Raw genomic sequence first — 16,279 nt, forward strand, 5'->3', positions numbered from 1 at the left:
ACTCTTCCGAGCAGAAGTTCTGAGATGATATGAAAATGATGGCGAAACTCTCAACCTAACTCATGTTATGTTGAACCAAGGTCTCTATGAAATATTCAGGGCTTCGGAAGGAATCAATTGGCTTCAATTATCCAGTCAAACCTTATCTGCCTGGATTCTTCTATAAGAGCGTTTTGTGAATAAAAGAAAAGACCATAGAGCAGACTATAGATGTTGTCGCAAGGTTAAGCCACTGCACAGCGGCCATTCAGAAGCTCTGCCAAAAACCCCTGTGAAGTTCGAGGCATTCACCAGTCAGTTGCAAGCATATTTGTACTAGCTTTACCCTCGGTGGCGGTGACGGTCTCGGAGCTTAGTTGCTTATGGGAGGTCACTGTGTTTGAAGCGCTTGGTGCAGCCAACAAGTTAGCGCTTCGATGAATCTTTCAATGCAGTCAGACGAAACGCCAAATGATGATGACATTCAGCTAGACGGTGGGCTGATACCTGTTTACCGGGAATGGAGAGTCATTGACATTGATTTATAACCCCAAACACGTATCCAAGTTCGCTAGCATCAATACCAAAACCTAGAGACTCAGCCTGCCAGCACACTTCCATATCCATTTAAGCACATTGCCATGTCCATCGAAGCACACCTGGGTATCCAATAAGCTCCCTAACAGGGGCATTGCCTAAGAAATTGTCCTTTATCGGGTGAAGGAGCATTCAGGGGACTTCGGCCGTCTAGTTCTGAACTGCAACAAAAGTGAGCTTGTCTGATTTGAAGGCCGAGGGCATATTCGACACTGCCTAGTCTGCCTTGGAGAAGAACTAACCCGTGGTCGAATTTTGTTCTTGATAGGCAAAGTCTCGAACCTTCACCCCATCATCGAGACCTCCCAGGTGATGACCATTGAGGTCATATCCGCGCAAGAGTACTCGTTTCTTGGCCTCGACCTCCCAGGCTTCAGGGTTGTGGGCCGAGTTCTCTGGATGGCGTTGGTGGGTTGGATCATCGAACTCTTTGACGAAGCCCTTGCTACAGCACAGCAGCCGCTTCATATTGCCGAGTATGGACTTTGACCGATTGTCTTGAGTTCGTGCGACGAGGTTCGGAATGCGGCGAGTTCCAGTAGTGTTGAGGAACTGTGGTTGGGTTGCAGTTGAGGAACTGGGGTTGGGTTCCTGTTGGGCCACTGTGGGAGGCACCTATTGAGAGAAAGTACATCTGTGAAATAGCGCTGATGATCATCAGAGTCAGGGTGAAAGCGTCCTTGGCACGTGAGAGTAGACACAAGGAGCAAATCTTGGCCACCACCCTTCGTAGTTGTTTTCCAGAAGAGTGAACAGGGTGGTGAGAGAGGACATGGGCAACAGGGCCGTCCAAATACTTTCATCAAAACTTGTCTCGAGGTTGCGTATATTTATTCGTCTCGCCCTAGATCACTGAAATCCAAGCTGTTTCAGCGTTGTACACCTACCATGAATGCGGTGAGACATTGTGCTGCACAATCTATAATGAGAGTTTCGGTAACATCATTGAATCTTGGAACGGTCACTAGTGAAGTGGTCAGCATGAGGAAGTCCACACAGCTGGTTGATTATTTAGCCGAGCCACGCTTGTGTGGTATAAGAATGATGCAGTAAGCTACACGATTATGGAAATAATCATAAACATTAGGCTTCGTGACTTCAAACCCGCGATGGGACTAGGGTTGTTGAGTTCAGGAACGGACCTCAAGGCACATGTATTGAGGTAGTATCTGGAACGAGCACGACAAAATAGGTTCACGCGTAAGACCTGGATGGTGCATATTTCTTAAAGTGTATGAGGTCGCATCAACGGCGGTTTACTATCTCGGATGAACTCTATTTGAGCGGATCCCGAAGGTCACTGCTGAGCAATGAGGCATCGTCATAAACTAAATTATTGTGTTGGTGATGATACAACGACGTCCTGTTACTTCGGCCTCCCGCCGCCGCTAGATAGTGGATTCAACAGGATTCTTGGCCGAGCACACGCAATATTGGCTGCAACTTCGACGTATGGGACTTTTTCTTACAGGAATTGCTGTTTGACCGTGATAATACGTAAGAAAACCCAGCAGACATAGCTGTCACACTAGCGTCTGTCTCCAAAAGCTCTCGACAACCAGCTATACCAACCCCCTTGCTTACGGGTTTCAACCTCACCGCCACTCTCGTACCATTCCTTCCTCTTTAGTCGCTTCTGCTCCCTTTGCTGTTCGTCCATTGAGGCACGAGAATTTATCGCCACCTGATCTCTTCGTCGCTGAGTTTGTTCAGTTCTAAAGGCTGCATGTTCCCTCAACCGAGCAATTTCCCGGCTTTCCGCTTGCATCGCGGTGGTGCCGTTGTCTTCGCTTCCGCTTGCGCTCGTGTGTGACACTGCGTCCCAGTCTTCATCTGTCGGAGAATTCGACGAACCCAATGGGTTAGGGGCAAGTTTAGAAGCACCTCTATTGGCTGGAGTGCAGGCTTTGGGCTGAGCGATGAGGCTTTGCGTAACCTTCTCCGATAAAGTTGTTTCACTGGTCCATTTGGGCAGTTTTTTCTGTTGGGATCAGTAACTGAAGATGTAGTAACTTTTTAACTCATGCGCATACTGATTCCACTAGGAAATAAGGGTCTTTGAGGAATGCGTCTCTACTGATACCGCGCATATTTGCAGATGGCCGGAGTAGATAAAGGGAACTTGAACTCTTGGATTCTGTTCGGGGTAACAATTTGGGCTCGCGAAATAGATATATATTTTAAAGGAGCGAGTATGGAATGGTACGCAGTCATAATCACTTGGCGCATTCAATATATTTTTGAAGGTGTACAAGCGTGTAGATCGTATATCCAGTAGCTAGGGGCATGCTCAGCCAGCATTATCTTTGGTGATTGACACGAGTGGGCTTTCCATTCACGAAAATACAATGATTCACACATAACAGCGCTGTACTGATCCAACGGCCAGTGCCCTAGTGACAGACATACAAACGAAGTTCACTTGGACGTACTAGGCCCACCATCGTATATCCATGCAAGCGCGGTGAAGATGGCGTTGCAGGAATCCTCTTTCTTACAAGGCTACCCTAGGGTAGTTCATAGTTTCTATTTTCTTGTAAACCTTTCCTAGCCGCCTTTTTACGCCTGGAAATACCACGCAAACTTCACTCGGCGTCTACTGTAAGGGCCTAAAAGTCTCCTGTACATTGCTTGAAGAAAATGAATAAGCTTCTTTGCTTCATAAACTTACCAACAGAGTACAGCACCGCAAGGAATATGTCGCGACGCGAGCAAACGCAACGCAACAATATCAGGGCCGGTAAGCAACTCATCTTTCACAGTGGTGGGCCATCTAGCATAATCTGTGTAACTACCGCTGGCGAGAACCTCGGCGTGGCTGATGCGACCGTGTAAACTGCGACCTTGTTAATGAAATAGGCTGACGGACATTATCTAGGAGGATCAGAGCGTTCCCATATGCTCAACTGTAAATTCTCAAGGCCATCTACATCTGAACGTGTTAGTGAGACATCACAAACCAATGGCAAGGGGACATTCTCGATGGGAAGTACGAAGCCGGGATATGAAAGCGGGCAGTATGTCACTTTCTTGGGTTACAATAGGGAGAAAAGATTGGCTCAAGATGCACACAAATATCACTGCGGAACTCGTAAGGGCTGGTTCTGGCGCATTTTCAAGAAACGTCCCGACTAATCGAGGTGACACATGAGTACGAAACAGGCAATGACGTTGCTGCATAATCGAAATTGAACTCTGTGAAATTGAACTCTGTGAAATTGAACTCTGTGAAATTGAACTCTGTGAAATTGAACTCTGTGAAATTGAACTCTGTGAAAACCTCAATCATGTACGGGAAAGCGAGTAGTGATTCAATTTATTGCTCTCCGATTATAAACGGCTTCACTGGACACGCTCGCAGTTTCTAAACGAGTTGAGCAATATCTTTAGGTGTAAATGAGTTGCTATTATCAAGTAAACTGGTAGTTGACGAGAATACCTCTCATTGAATCTCCGTCTGTTTCCGAAGCTTCTGAGTCACGTAAGCGTAGGAGAGGCGGTTTTAGAAGATCGCCGAAATCAAAAGGGCCCGGAGACTTGCTGTATCTTGAAGTGAGCTGTGAGCTACCTTTCCCATATCACCAATGGCGGTGAATTAGCTACATAGACACAAAGCCAAGTATCTTTTTGGAGTCTACATCGGTTCTACTAGGTATTCGGGATGAGGGAAGTAGAAAACGTCCTCGGCGGAGCATTTTTCGTGTGATTCTGCTCTCTCCTCATGAGCACGACACTGGAGAAGAATATATTCTCTGTTGTGGGTTCATTAAAATGTTTTTGGGCGCTCTTGGTCAGCTCGTGGCTGTTTTCGCCACAATGCTTCGAGGCCACCACACTGAGTCATTGAATTTTCACCACTGTCCAGCTTAAAGTCTTGCGCAGAAATACGTTCACAATGAAAAGCTCAGACCATGAGTACAAGGCCGTCATACCTGAAATCACACTTTCACGAAGCGCCTCGCCTTAAAAGGCCATTTTCCGGACTCACATCCGGACACAAAGCTCGACTCCCAACCTCAACCTCAACCTCCTCACAACCCTACTTAGTTATCAACCAATCCGACAATTATAGGCAACCGCAACCCGTCCACGGCATCGATAGTCACATCTGATGACAGCATGGAGCAGGACATTCGAGGACACGCAGGGGATGCTGCTCTGAGCAACCGGCCTAAACAGTTCACACTTGCGCCCCACTTGGATCGAAATGGAGCCTTAATACCTGGTCAAACTGTCAACAACGTGAGCAAGAAGGCCGCCACGGAGCGTATCAACCGTCTCCAGGCTGAGTACATCAGTCACGGGATCGAGAACATCCTATCCGACCAGAAATTCTCCAAGGCGATCATACAGCCAGTCGTGGACGAAGCTGTAGCCCAGGGTATACCCGAGAATCGTCCATGTCACAACGGCCTCAGGCAAACGCATCATCTTCACTGCGGTCACGCGATCTACACCACAATGCCCACCATATGCGGGAAGAACTGCCATGAAGCGTGGAACAAGGAAGCCGAGGACAACGCTATGTTCTATTGTGTTTTATGCACTCGAATCCGTGTCGCTTGGGCAAAGAAGAACTACAATAAGCGTTGGCATGACGTTCTTCTTCCTTCCTTCGCTTATCCAGAAGAGGAAGAAGCTGATAGGAAGAAGTACGAAGATGTCACTCGAGGGACTCAGCCAGTATATATCTCTCCTCAAGGTTTTCTCATCCTGCCTTATGGGCATGATGGAGTCATCAATCATATCGCACTCATCCGCGCTCTCGAAGCTCTGAACGAAAAGCGATTCAAAGATATGATCGCAACAGCGTGCGAGTCCCAGCTTAGCCTTACAAAGCTCACCAAAATCTCCCTCGATAACTTCAACACCCTTGTGCGCCATCAACATATGCTGCGCCACGCCCCTTTCAACATGCTCGCTACCATCGCGGTTCAACTCGCCGGACGTTCCGAAACATCGCCGCCGAAATTCAACATGATTGCCACAGCATTTGACTACACCATCACAGAGAACTATGGTGAATGTTACGGCGAGACGGATTTCATCATCAGCTGTATGGCTGCGCAAGAAAAGATATATCAATTCATCGACAAGGCGCCGGGCAAATACCGCAGGACGAAGAACTTCCGCCAGATGAAGCAGGCGGCCATGAATCTGCACGCTGGGTTCGTGAAGAGCAAGACTATTAGTATAGACAGGAAGATGCGCCAGATCTCCATTCAAATCGTCGCTGCAAGTATCCACCAGGCCATGCTGCAGAATCACATTCCAATCAAGATGTCGGAGATCTGTGAAGTGTTCGATCTGCCATATGATGAGCATGCGGTCTATGCTGAGGGCAAGATGTCTATCTTTGCGAGGCACTATCGCCGTACGAAGCGTCGGGCTGGGCTGCGGGATGTGCACAAGAAGGCGAAGATGAAGCAGGCTAAGGCTGAGAAGGAGACTGAAGGGCTGGAGTATCTCTTGGCTGATTTCTAGGCAAGATGTGAGTGTTCGCTGGGAACTCGTCCATGGGCTGATAGGTATCTCAGAAATACATATGGTAGTTCTGTAGTAATGAACTGCGGAACTGCATTTTCCCAAATGAAATGCAAGTGTTGAGAGCATATCTATGATGGTACATGTCTCGTCGAATAGTCATTAACGGCTTGGTAGACACTGCACAAAATCATCAGCCAGAAGCCAACCAATTAGTTAACCGAGGACTGAGTGTCGTGAAGTGTATACACAAGCAATGTCAACTAAATGTACTCTCAAGCCTCGATAGCTTGCTTTTGCGCTAAAGCAAGAATCAACTAAAACATGGCAGTCAGTCCTGCCATCGCACCACCGATCGCCCAGATAACTTGGACGTCCTTTCCAACACCAGCACCAGTCGGCTTGGTTGTCGTCTCCCCAGTGGTGCTTCCATTGGGCGACGAATCGGTCGGCGCAGTAGTCCGCGAAGCACCAGATCCACTCTCGCTTTCACTTACAGACCCTGACGTGATTGTAGGCTTGCCAGTTGCGACAGCGCTGGAATTCACGGTCTGCACAAGTGCAAAAGGTTCCTTGCCCAAACTCGTGGCCCAGCATCCCAGATATTGCGCTCCACCCGTATATCCCGCGGAGGCTACAATGAGACCTGTATTGCAGTATCCGTTGTCACAGAAGACAGAGGTCGACTCGGCAATGAGGTTGCCGTCAGAACATGTCGAGAAGAAGTTACATGGCGAGTCCTTGGAGCAGCACTGGGCGAAACTTCCACTGAACGAGAGGGTCGCGGGGTAGTCACAAGAGCGGAGGTCGGAGACTAGTGAATGTTTAGTTGCTGTGGTCAAGAATTTGATACTCCTGTATAGAAACTCACATGCCGATGCGCCGCTTGTGCTCACCCAACCTAGTAATGAAGGGTCTATCGCACTTTGCTGGCGCAAATGGAGCTCCAATGCCGGTGCTGGAGTGATCAACGGGTCAGGGGTAGCGATTGCGAGTGAAGATAACCCGGCAAAGATAGGTGCGATGAAGGTCCTCATCTTGAGGACACAAATAGACACACAAAATAACTTGAATGCTAGCGATGTGGATTGGGGTTGGAGATACAGTTGTGTCAATGTCCAGCTTACGTTGCCTGTCAGCAACTTTCCAAAATTGGGAAAGCGTCGATCAACGGGGCAACCATTCCGGGTTACAGATGACCCACTTTTTGGACTCTATTTCAACGTCTTTCCCAAATGCTTAAATCAACCTCAACTTTGTAGAACCCAAATAAGGAGGTTTTCACCTTGCAACGTCGCCTGTCTCGCAGTCCTCTCATCGATTGTAATTGCTCGCCGAACCGGGCCCTATTTCCGACTTCACAAAACACACCGTCTCTACCGCGTACCTCCCACCTTTCATACCCAACTGGCCGCGGCAACAGTCGTACATGGAAAACCAGACGTCTCAGCCGCAGTGTGCCTAACGATTGTCGCTTCATATAATCAGTAAATGTTGCCCCGTGAGTCTAGGGCGATCTTAAGACACCTAAAAAGAGGATCTGCCTGTTCGGAGGCAGTGCGGTGCACCATACGGGACCGACACCAACAGGTTCCGCATATTGATCTTGGTGTAACCGACCGGTATTTGGCGGTTACCTTTCCTGCGCTGAGAGACCGGCCAGCTCGTTGGGATAGGTTGGGAACACGAGAGATAGATTTAACAGTGTGCAGGTCAACTTCTAGACATTCCCTGGCACCTGAAACCGCGACTCGCTTCCGTTAAGCCATATATTTGATGCCATATGGCCAACCGCAATATATGCCAGACCATCCCTGGCCTGGGGTGCGGCAAATCCGGGCAGAACCTTATATGCCAATCCTCTCTCCCTAGTCTCAGCGATTCTGTCCGTCAATATCCCCGTTGGTTTCCACCCTTCCTGGCGGAGGTCTCCTCGCTTGTCCCCATGGGTAGAATAGATGCTCGACGTCTGGGATAGTCTCACACTGTGTAGCTGCCTGCCATCGCCTCCTGGCGACTTGAATCTCTTCCGGCCCCCATCGATGGAAAGTGATCCTCTGTTTGAACATTTCGGACCTTTCCCTGAGATCCTTTCTGCGCTTGCTCTTCAAAAGGTGAAGTTTGAGAGCAACGGGTAGGAGGAAGCGCATGGCGAACCATTCTGTGATGTACAGCATTCGATAGCGGATGTGTATTCTGGTCGGCAGATCGAATGTTGAACGCAGCTCTTCTAGGGTTCTGGGTACAAACGGTCAGGTCATGTGTGTCATGGGTAGATCCGAGCACTATACGTACCTGCCTTTTGTCTCTGGGACATAGAGATAACACAACACGAAGGCAATTACGTTAAGCCCTGCCTGCAGACCGTTAGATCGGCAAACACGACCATTTGGTGGTGTCACTTACGAAGAGTCCCAGGCTTGAACCATAAGCTCCCTTGTTGTCGCTCAGACTTGGAAATACCAGAAGCACCACTCCCAGCAAGACGAAATTGACAGTCACTGCCAGTGAATGTCCGACCTCGCGAATGACCAGCGGGAATACTTCCGCGGAAATAGCGAATGGTGACGTCCCTGCCGTCGGCGAGTAAGAAATCATGAAAAGCAGACCAAAGATGCCAAAGAGTACGGTAAGGGAATGCTCGCCGGGTTCACGGATACCGAAGAATATAGCGAGCAGAAGCATAAAAAGAAACATAAAGGGAAACCCAAGTAGGAGCAGAGTTGCTCGTCCAATAGTTTCTCCGTAGTAGAATGCCGGGATCCCGAAACTGCAATTGTTACTTTCGCTGCCCTGCGACCCAGGACTGCCCACTTACATGAAATTAGTCAGGCCCAACCCAAAGCCCACCCATGCACTGTCGACAGCGGATGCCCCTGCTTTAGCGAGCAGCACAGTTGAGAGAAATACTGCAGTAACGTTATACCTTAGTGAAGGCTTGAAGAAGGGTCCTGAGGGCTGAACCAACCTATGGTGTTCACGCCAGTAAATTGCTGTGCAACCATGGCAGTTGAAGCGCACGCCAGCGACCGTCTTGCCCGGGGAACGCGCCAAAAATAGGCCAATCTACGGAAATAGCTGGTTTGCGAGTGATGATATCGGGGTGGCGGTAGGTGTCTCCTTGGCGGTACTCCTGCAATACTATCGTCGTCGGGATATTCACTCCCAATTGACTCTGAGTCATCCATTTCGCGAGCTGCTAAATGTCTACCCATTGATTTGCTCTCAGCGTCAAGCTGGAAATGCGCATAGACGAAGTCTCGCGCCCCAGCTATGGCAGACACTGGAGTCGGACGTAGTAAGATGAATGACTCGAGGGCTCGGCGCAGTCTGATAACGCATTAGATACCTGCAACTCCAACCAACGGTCCGTACAACATACTTCCCATGCTTCATAAGGAATCTCGGTGACTCTGCACCTCATTAGCTACAGCGCTACGAAAGCGGAATCCACGGACCTGGTGTGAGAAGCACTACGAAAAGTAGAAGAACGGTGGGTATAAGAACTGTTACTGTCTGCAGTCTCCAGATGATATTTGAATTTGCGGAATGAATGTTGAGTATGGCAAGATTAGCGGAAAACCCCAGGAAGATGCCGAAGGCATCACTGAGTTGCCAAGTTGCAAGTAGATTACCTAAACCTGGTAAGTTCCATGAAGAAACGAGCCCCATTGCGCACAAAACGCACCTCTCAAATGATTAGGTGCTACTTCAGCGGTAAGTAGTGGTGCAGCAGACGCTTTTGCGGCCAGTGAAGCGCCGATTAAAAGTCGACAGCCAATAAGATGGTCCAGAGTTTTGGAGAAGGCTTGCCCGATAGTAGCACCGATGGACACCAAACATGCTACTGCTATCGCTCCTCTTCGTCCTAGATGACGCTCTTGCAATGGATCAGAAATGATGGGGGCCCTGAAGAACCTAAGCAGAGGAAGCAAAAGATGTGAATAGGCAAAAACCTACACAATGCCCCCAATGAGGAAAGGAACCGCGGTAACAAAGCCGAACATCCATAGACTGTGTTCGCTCTTCCCAGGCTCCGGAAGACCAGGTGTGGCAATGGGCCTACTGCTAACTTGGATATGGAATTCCTGGGCCATGGCAAGGTTGGAGCCATTGATTGCTACAAGTGTCAATAAAGAATTGAGGAAGGAAAGTAGAATCGTACCTGACTGCGTCCATCCTCTGATTTGTACATTAACATCCGTTCAGTATCTAGGGCAAACAGGTATACTTACTGAATCATTCCAGCCAAACAAGTCGCTAAGAGGCTACTCCGTAAATGCTTGGACTGCCTGAATGTTCCCAATTTCGTTTCCCGTTTGAGATACCTTTTCTGAGCCCTGGAGAGGTTTTGGCCATCTTGGTCGTCTTCTACTACGATCCTAGGCACCTGTACTGTAGCATGTATTCCGCCTCGCCTCAGGAGATTGCGATAATCCCTCAAACCACGATCGAACTCGATTAGCTCGTTGATTTTCCTGTTTCTCTCTGATTCGGACAAGACTCTGAGTGGGTTGTCAATATCCACATCGACTTCTTCCTGTGGTCTGGTGTCCTCTGAAATGATGCTGCTCCGAATCTCAGATAATGCATCGGCTTCACGGACTGATGGGTGAACAGCAGGTATTTCCTCGTGCAAAGGTTAGTGTATACAGTCGAGTAAACAGAGAGTGCCGGAGAGGGCGAAATATGGCGTAAGAGTACGGTTAGTGCCAATGTTTGGACATGGAGAAATATATTCTGGAATTCAGGCCGAAAAGGCCTCCAAATTTTGCATACTACCTGCAACTGGCGACTGAAAAAACTGTAAATGCTAGATGCAGATAGCGAATTCGTACTTACCCTATCTGTATTCTGACCAGAAGTTGTATACTCCCTCAGCCTTCTGGGCGAGAGTTCGAACGACTCACGTTGTGGCTCCATGGTGACGCAACAACACGGTAGAAGAGAGATTGTCCGTTTTAAAGAGTTAGGAACATTGGGTTGCGACGTACAAGGCTGAGGCTCACCGGAGTACACTATGGGCAAGGCAGGACAGCCTGGTCGTGTGATAGCAAGGCATCAGGCTGATGGCGGTTCTGGCGAAGCCATGTCCTAAAAAAATTAGCCGAGTACTGAAGTGTGATGATTGTCAGGCGTCGTAGAATCCAGCCAAAGTTAATCGCAGAAAGTTTATGCCACATGCCATTCAGCGTGGATGATGAACACTGCAGCAGTCATTGAGGTCATTGGTTATCCTTCTCCTAGATTTTGAACCTCGTAATTGACCACGTCAGCAAACGTCCTTCGACTTCTATGATCCAAGCCTCGCTTGGATTGCTTCGAACACATATTTGTGCATCTTACACGGCTGGACAGCAATGCGGGCCGGCTGAAGGTCCAAGAAACCGGTGAAAGGGTGCATAGTGGCGAAAGTCGTGAGGATATCCAGCCTGGTAAGGCGAAATACGGAGTCTGAGCCTCAACCATGGTTGCCCACAATTCCTTTTGTTTGCGGGGTAAAGAAAAGGTTTCGCTATACATACGAACAGTCGCTTCGCTAAACAGATTCGATGAAGACGAAGCCTCGAGGACACCTTGTAATGAGAAACTCTACTCTCGTGAATGTGTGCATTCCATTTCAGCCTGGCGCCGACCATCGGCCCTACTCTGCCTCTTGCCTCCTGTCGAAAACGAGGCGGATGCTCAGCCTCTTCCTAGTAAAGCGGGGTCTAGGGTGTCCATGCTTCTGGGAGGGTGTGCGCCTTGTCTATTGTGTATGCTGCCTCCATTCACCCCGAACACATCGATTCAACCTGCGCCGCTAAGATGGCCGATCCGTTAACCGCTGTGTCCGCTCTATCTGCGGTCTTCCAGATTGTGCAATTCACTTCAAGTGCGGAAAACATCCTCTATTCCCTGCGCAACACTAATCCAGGCAGAAGCCGCAATATTCATCCAAGATTTTGCAAGAGGGATCGGAGAGCATTTCAACAGTAAGTAAGAATCGTATGTCCGCTTGATTAGAGGCAGTGCGCATATCATCTCTCTTTGGACTTAGCGAAAATCAGCTGTTAAGTAAGGCTTAGGAGTCAGAGACCTTGGTAACCTAATTCAGCGCCACGCCGAGACGCTGGAATTGGTCCACTCTGTCCTCGAGGAGATCAACGACAGCCCAAATCAGAGGCTTCAAGGTGCGGCGAGAAACCTCAGTCGACAAGCGGAAGAAACTCGGAGGCAACTCAGAAGGTTGACCCAGATAAGAGATGATATTGATATCGGCGATCCCACACCGTTCCGGAGAGTCTTAGAGTACTGGGCCTTTGACCAGGGCGGAGGGCGACAGCGGCTGGACGAGGTCAAAGAGGTGATCCGCGATTTGCAAAATCATATACAAATCACGCTGAGCGTTGCAATATTGTACGTTATGTCTGCTGTTAAGAATGTGGCCATGGAAGTTCCCTATGTGATGGAGGGTGCTAACACTGGCGACTACAGTCTTAGAGACGGCCACAATGGAGAGGGACTGCAAGCATACGGCGACGAAATCCTCACAGAGCAAGCCAACCGACTGGTGCGGCATGATAGCGCTATCCAGCAGGACAGATTGTCGAGCGAACTGATAGCCGCAATCGAGAAAAGTGATTGGAACGGGATCAAAGAGCGACTGAGGGCAGGCGATACGCTCCTAGCTCTTGACAAGAACGGGAACAACGCCTTGCACCACGCGGTGTGTTCTGGAAATAAGCGCATATTAGCCAAACTTCTGAAAACCGAAGAACTGCAGCGGAACCGATTCCGGGTCAACAATCTCAACAGCCATGGCGAAAATCCTCTTCACCTCGCTGTTCGCCATGAGGAAGAAGACCTGGTCAAGGAATTACTCAGGTTCGGTGCGGACGTAGACTGCAGGGATAACTACCTGTGCTCGCCGCTGGAAAAAGCGCTGCGGTCAAACTCGAGAAGAAGCGACAAGATCGTGGAGCTCTTATTGGACTACAATGCGGACGAAACATATTTGAGGCATGGGGGGAGAATCGAGATGGCACTAACCCGTCGTCTTACTCAGGTGAAGCAATTAAGGATGCAGAGACTCCAACGGGAAAGACGGCGCCGTGGAAATGGACACTGTCCAGATTAACAGGCGCACTCTCAGAGATCGACTCATCGCTTTCCCACTAAGTCTGCGTTCACTATATGAGCTCGATCAAATATTACGATTATGCCACTGACCACGGCTTCGGTATCGCACTTTACTTCCTAATTTTGGATGGTTCCACGCGAGAGGCAATTGATACCCATCAGGAGTTCTTTTCAACTTTTGGGGGAAATGGCGTTGGGAGTGATGGCGTATAGTTAGCCACAATCCGGGCACTTGAATTTCCGGACATTCTCGTTTGAGTCATTTGAGAGTTGTCGATCGATGGATCGCCGGCTGCGAAGAACTACGGCGCCTTAAGCTTGAGGAGACAAGGGACAAGCTAAATGTTGGCCGGCCGTTGGGAGGTTAACATAGAGAAAAAAGACCGAGAAGAATACAGAACTGCGCCTACAGTCTCCTGACTAGACTTTACTAGTCTACCTAGTACTCCGTATATAATAAGATGTTGGTTCGAGAAGTAGGAAATGGAATCATGGACGTGTTGAGGCATGAAATAGATCAACACCAAGCTTTCAAGCGGTCTCTTATCGATATCGCGAAGTTGACCAATCAAGAGTCCTGGAACCTCTGGCTTGCTGTCTCACCTTCAGCGCTCTGCCTGCACATCCCTCTCCTCCTGTTTGCACCTCTTCTCGTCTTACAACGAATTGTATCCCTTCTATTCTCTTTCACGCCCCAGCTCAGACTCGTTTGAGGCGACGGATATGCTGGAAGGATCAACCCCACCCCGGTCACGTGAGGGTGGTGGCATATTCACTGCCTGGCTACGTCATACCCCGTCACTGAGGGGATATAGGGCCAGCTCTACCTCAGTCTTCCTCTGCTCAATATCATACGCATCAAATTCACCACTAGAATCAGATCTTTCCAAGCAACTGAAGTGAAACATCTCTAACCTCACCCATTCCGAACACAATGACACTGTTCAACCGTTTCAGCAACACGAGCAATGAAGCGGCCGCCACCGAAAGCGCCGAGAAAGCCGCCCGCGAAGCCGTCCATAGGACGTCAAGAATGGGCTCAGGTGCTGAGCAGGACCGGTACGAAGCTCATTTCGGACTTGGGAGTGATGGGCTTGAGAAGATTAAGAAAGTCGCCACAATGAAGGGAGTTGGCGCAGAGCAGGATCGTTATCGATCTCACTTTGGCCTCGATGAGGAAAGGGTGAGGGCCGCTGCCCGGAGCATTCTCATGGCAAAGGGAGAGGGTGGCGAGCAGGATCGTTATGCGATGCACTTCGGTCTCGGAGCAGATGGATGGGCCAGAGCACGAGAGATGGCCAAGGCGAAGGGCGAGGGTGCGGAGCAAGTACGTCGGCCATAGCAGTCAGACTCAATTAACTCTAACATGACAAAGGAGCTCTACCACTCCCACCTTAGTCTTGACAAGACTGCAGAAAAGGCCGCACACGATATCAAGGAAGGGATCGAAAACGTTAAGCGATGAAGGTGTTGCAGTGAGTCAGGAGTTGCTTGAAAAGGAGTCAACGCATTATCATTGTCTGGAGACTGACATGGCTTCATTACTGTACAATATTTGGCTGCATCAATCATCATTGACTGGAGTATCGCCAAAGCCATTTCCGCGTGACAGGATTCCAATCAGTGTTTTACATCTTCCCTGAAGATCATTACGGATATCTTCATAGAGAATTGTATCAGCAGCAGACAGGCTCCTAGATATACCTCGTCATCGGAGCATGGGATGATCTTGGCATCAATCAAAAGCAGTTTCCATCAGACACGTACACCTCTCCCAGTAGAGTGAAAGGAGGTGCGGGTGACGCAGCTATAATTCGATTTCTTAGCTTTATTGTATTTCTCCAGATAACGCCCGTTGAACGAAAAACTTCACACCAAAATTCTCTTTTTCAAGAGCAGTGTTCTCGTTTGCACATTGGCTAACCTGGTGCGCTCCGCAGTCTCATTCCAGAGGGTCATTCGCACAATTCACCCGGGATGTCCGACCATTCCCAGCTTGGAGTGACTCCGCAAATCACATTTCTGATATTGACCGAAGGGCAATACTCACGTTGTACGCACATTACTGCAGTACACCACAACCCCAGTAAGCACGCCAAGACAATCCACCTGGGCAATCTATTCCAACCGATTACCTCAACATCTTGAGCTCACCAGAGCAGAACTTTCGGTAGAACATCATCTTTCATCCAACTAAGCCTCTTTGGCCTATACAGCCTACTTAATTCACAGAGTATCTCACCTACGAAGTCGGTTATCAGTCGGCTGTTTGCGTCGGCGACTAGACAGCGACCTACCGCGTTCCCCACATCTTAGTGATGATGACAGGGGCTTGGCTTCAAACATTTTTGACGACACTATGCTGACTTCGAGTGATGGCACTGGTTGTCAAAAGTGTCAGTGTGAAGTGTACTCACCGCCAAACGCTTTGTGCTCAAATCCTACCCTAGGGTACCAGTTGCTTTGGAGAGACATTTTACAAGTTCATGTTCCAGATGCTTGGTCTCAATCCAAAGTGGGGAGAGAGGTGCATCTCAGCACTGCATGGAAGGACCGATGGCGAAAAGGGGAAATGGTAGTTTTCGAGAATGGGTACGAGTGCCACACGGAAATGAGGCAGGGTCACTCGAAATCATGTATAAAATGCAGTGCGTTACCCGCTCAACTATCTTCCTACCATCATCATCAGAAGCTCATCCAATCTCCACACTGCACCTCCGCTTCTACAACATATCCTTTGTGCAAAGATGAAGTCTACACTCATCCTCTCCGCTCTCTTCGCAGGTCTTGTGGTTTGTCAGTGGCATCCATTTATTCCAATCCCCCTCCATCTCTCCTCATCCTCCGTCCAATTCCCCGCGAGTCCCTACTAACCCTCCGCGCGTCCAACTCTCCCGTGACGACACCGGCACCGGCGTTCAGAGTGAAATCCCCCGCAACATCGTCCGTACATCCATCGCGGCCAGTTTTGGCAACTTGGGCAACCCGGTTCGAGCCAACCGCGGCAACATCGTCAGCGGTGGTGGCTCGTGCCGAATCTTCAGGGACTCGGGTGCCACGCAGTGGTTGCTACGCTGCCGAGTAACGGCAATGATGT

The 16,279-nt window shown here is 49.3% G+C and overlaps 5 protein-coding genes across 5 annotated transcripts; 2 read left to right on the top strand and 3 right to left on the bottom strand.

Annotated features, from left to right (window-relative positions):
- Window positions 1-813: 813 nt before the first annotated feature.
- EI97DRAFT_439466 (uncharacterized protein) lies at window positions 814-2,666 on the bottom strand (the record flags this gene model as incomplete). The annotated part of the gene is made up of 4 exons (XM_033799560.1): window positions 814-1,191; window positions 1,464-1,540; window positions 2,161-2,557; window positions 2,610-2,666. The coding sequence occupies 4 exons, from the start codon at window positions 2,664-2,666 to the stop codon at window positions 814-816; spliced, it is 909 nt and encodes a 302-aa protein (XP_033657991.1).
- Window positions 2,667-4,695: 2,029 nt separating this feature from the next.
- On the top strand, window positions 4,696-6,060 carry EI97DRAFT_439467 (uncharacterized protein; the record flags this gene model as incomplete). Its single annotated transcript, XM_033799561.1, has 1 exon — window positions 4,696-6,060. One exon carries the CDS (start codon window positions 4,696-4,698, stop codon window positions 6,058-6,060), a length of 1,365 nt encoding a protein of 454 aa, XP_033657992.1.
- Window positions 6,048-7,158, bottom strand: EI97DRAFT_464401 (uncharacterized protein). The gene is made up of 2 exons (XM_033801418.1): window positions 6,932-7,158; window positions 6,048-6,874 (listed from the first exon to the last, which is right to left on the bottom strand). Exons 1-2 carry the CDS (start codon window positions 7,095-7,097, stop codon window positions 6,378-6,380), a joined length of 663 nt encoding a protein of 220 aa, XP_033657993.1. The 5' UTR covers window positions 7,098-7,158; the 3' UTR covers window positions 6,048-6,377.
- Window positions 7,159-7,879: 721 nt separating this feature from the next.
- Window positions 7,880-11,255, bottom strand: EI97DRAFT_123649 (MFS general substrate transporter). The gene is made up of 12 exons (XM_033793052.1): window positions 10,903-11,255; window positions 10,296-10,690; window positions 10,226-10,242; window positions 10,021-10,180; window positions 9,749-9,969; window positions 9,519-9,695; window positions 9,443-9,473; window positions 9,029-9,390; window positions 8,879-8,969; window positions 8,467-8,830; window positions 8,356-8,417; window positions 7,880-8,298 (listed from the first exon to the last, which is right to left on the bottom strand). Exons 1-12 carry the CDS (start codon window positions 10,981-10,983, stop codon window positions 7,935-7,937), a joined length of 2,325 nt encoding a protein of 774 aa, XP_033657994.1. The 5' UTR covers window positions 10,984-11,255; the 3' UTR covers window positions 7,880-7,934.
- A 2,561-nt stretch (window positions 11,256-13,816) lies between these two features.
- Window positions 13,817-15,037, top strand: EI97DRAFT_430177 (uncharacterized protein). The gene is made up of 2 exons (XM_033797613.1): window positions 13,817-14,509; window positions 14,558-15,037. Exons 1-2 carry the CDS (start codon window positions 14,117-14,119, stop codon window positions 14,645-14,647), a joined length of 483 nt encoding a protein of 160 aa, XP_033657995.1. The 5' UTR covers window positions 13,817-14,116; the 3' UTR covers window positions 14,648-15,037.
- The last annotated feature ends 1,242 nt before the right edge of the window (window positions 15,038-16,279 follow it).

This window comes from Westerdykella ornata (genome assembly GCF_010094085.1).
Source record: "Westerdykella ornata strain CBS 379.55 unplaced genomic scaffold EI97scaffold_2, whole genome shotgun sequence".
Taxonomy (NCBI): Eukaryota; Fungi; Ascomycota; class Dothideomycetes; order Pleosporales; family Sporormiaceae; genus Westerdykella; species Westerdykella ornata.

Coding starts and splice junctions, on each gene's coding strand:
- EI97DRAFT_430177 (XM_033797613.1), top strand. CDS start 14,117: ATGACACTGTTCAACCGTTTCAGCAACACGAGCAATGAAGCGGCCGCC. Junction 14,510..14,557: donor AGGGCGAGGGTGCGGAGCAA/GTACGTCGGCCA, acceptor AACATGACAAAG/GAGCTCTACCACTCCCACCT.
- EI97DRAFT_464401 (XM_033801418.1), bottom strand. CDS start 7,097: ATGAGGACCTTCATCGCACCTATCTTTGCCGGGTTATCTTCACTCGCA. Junction 6,875..6,931: donor CACAAGCGGCGCATCGGCAT/GTGAGTTTCTAT, acceptor AACATTCACTAG/TCTCCGACCTCCGCTCTTGT.
- EI97DRAFT_123649 (XM_033793052.1), bottom strand. CDS start 10,983: ATGGAGCCACAACGTGAGTCGTTCGAACTCTCGCCCAGAAGGCTGAGG. Junction 8,418..8,466: donor GTTCAAGCCTGGGACTCTTC/GTAAGTGACACC, acceptor AACGGTCTGCAG/GCAGGGCTTAACGTAATTGC. Junction 8,299..8,355: donor GTCCCAGAGACAAAAGGCAG/GTACGTATAGTG, acceptor GTTTGTACCCAG/AACCCTAGAAGAGCTGCGTT.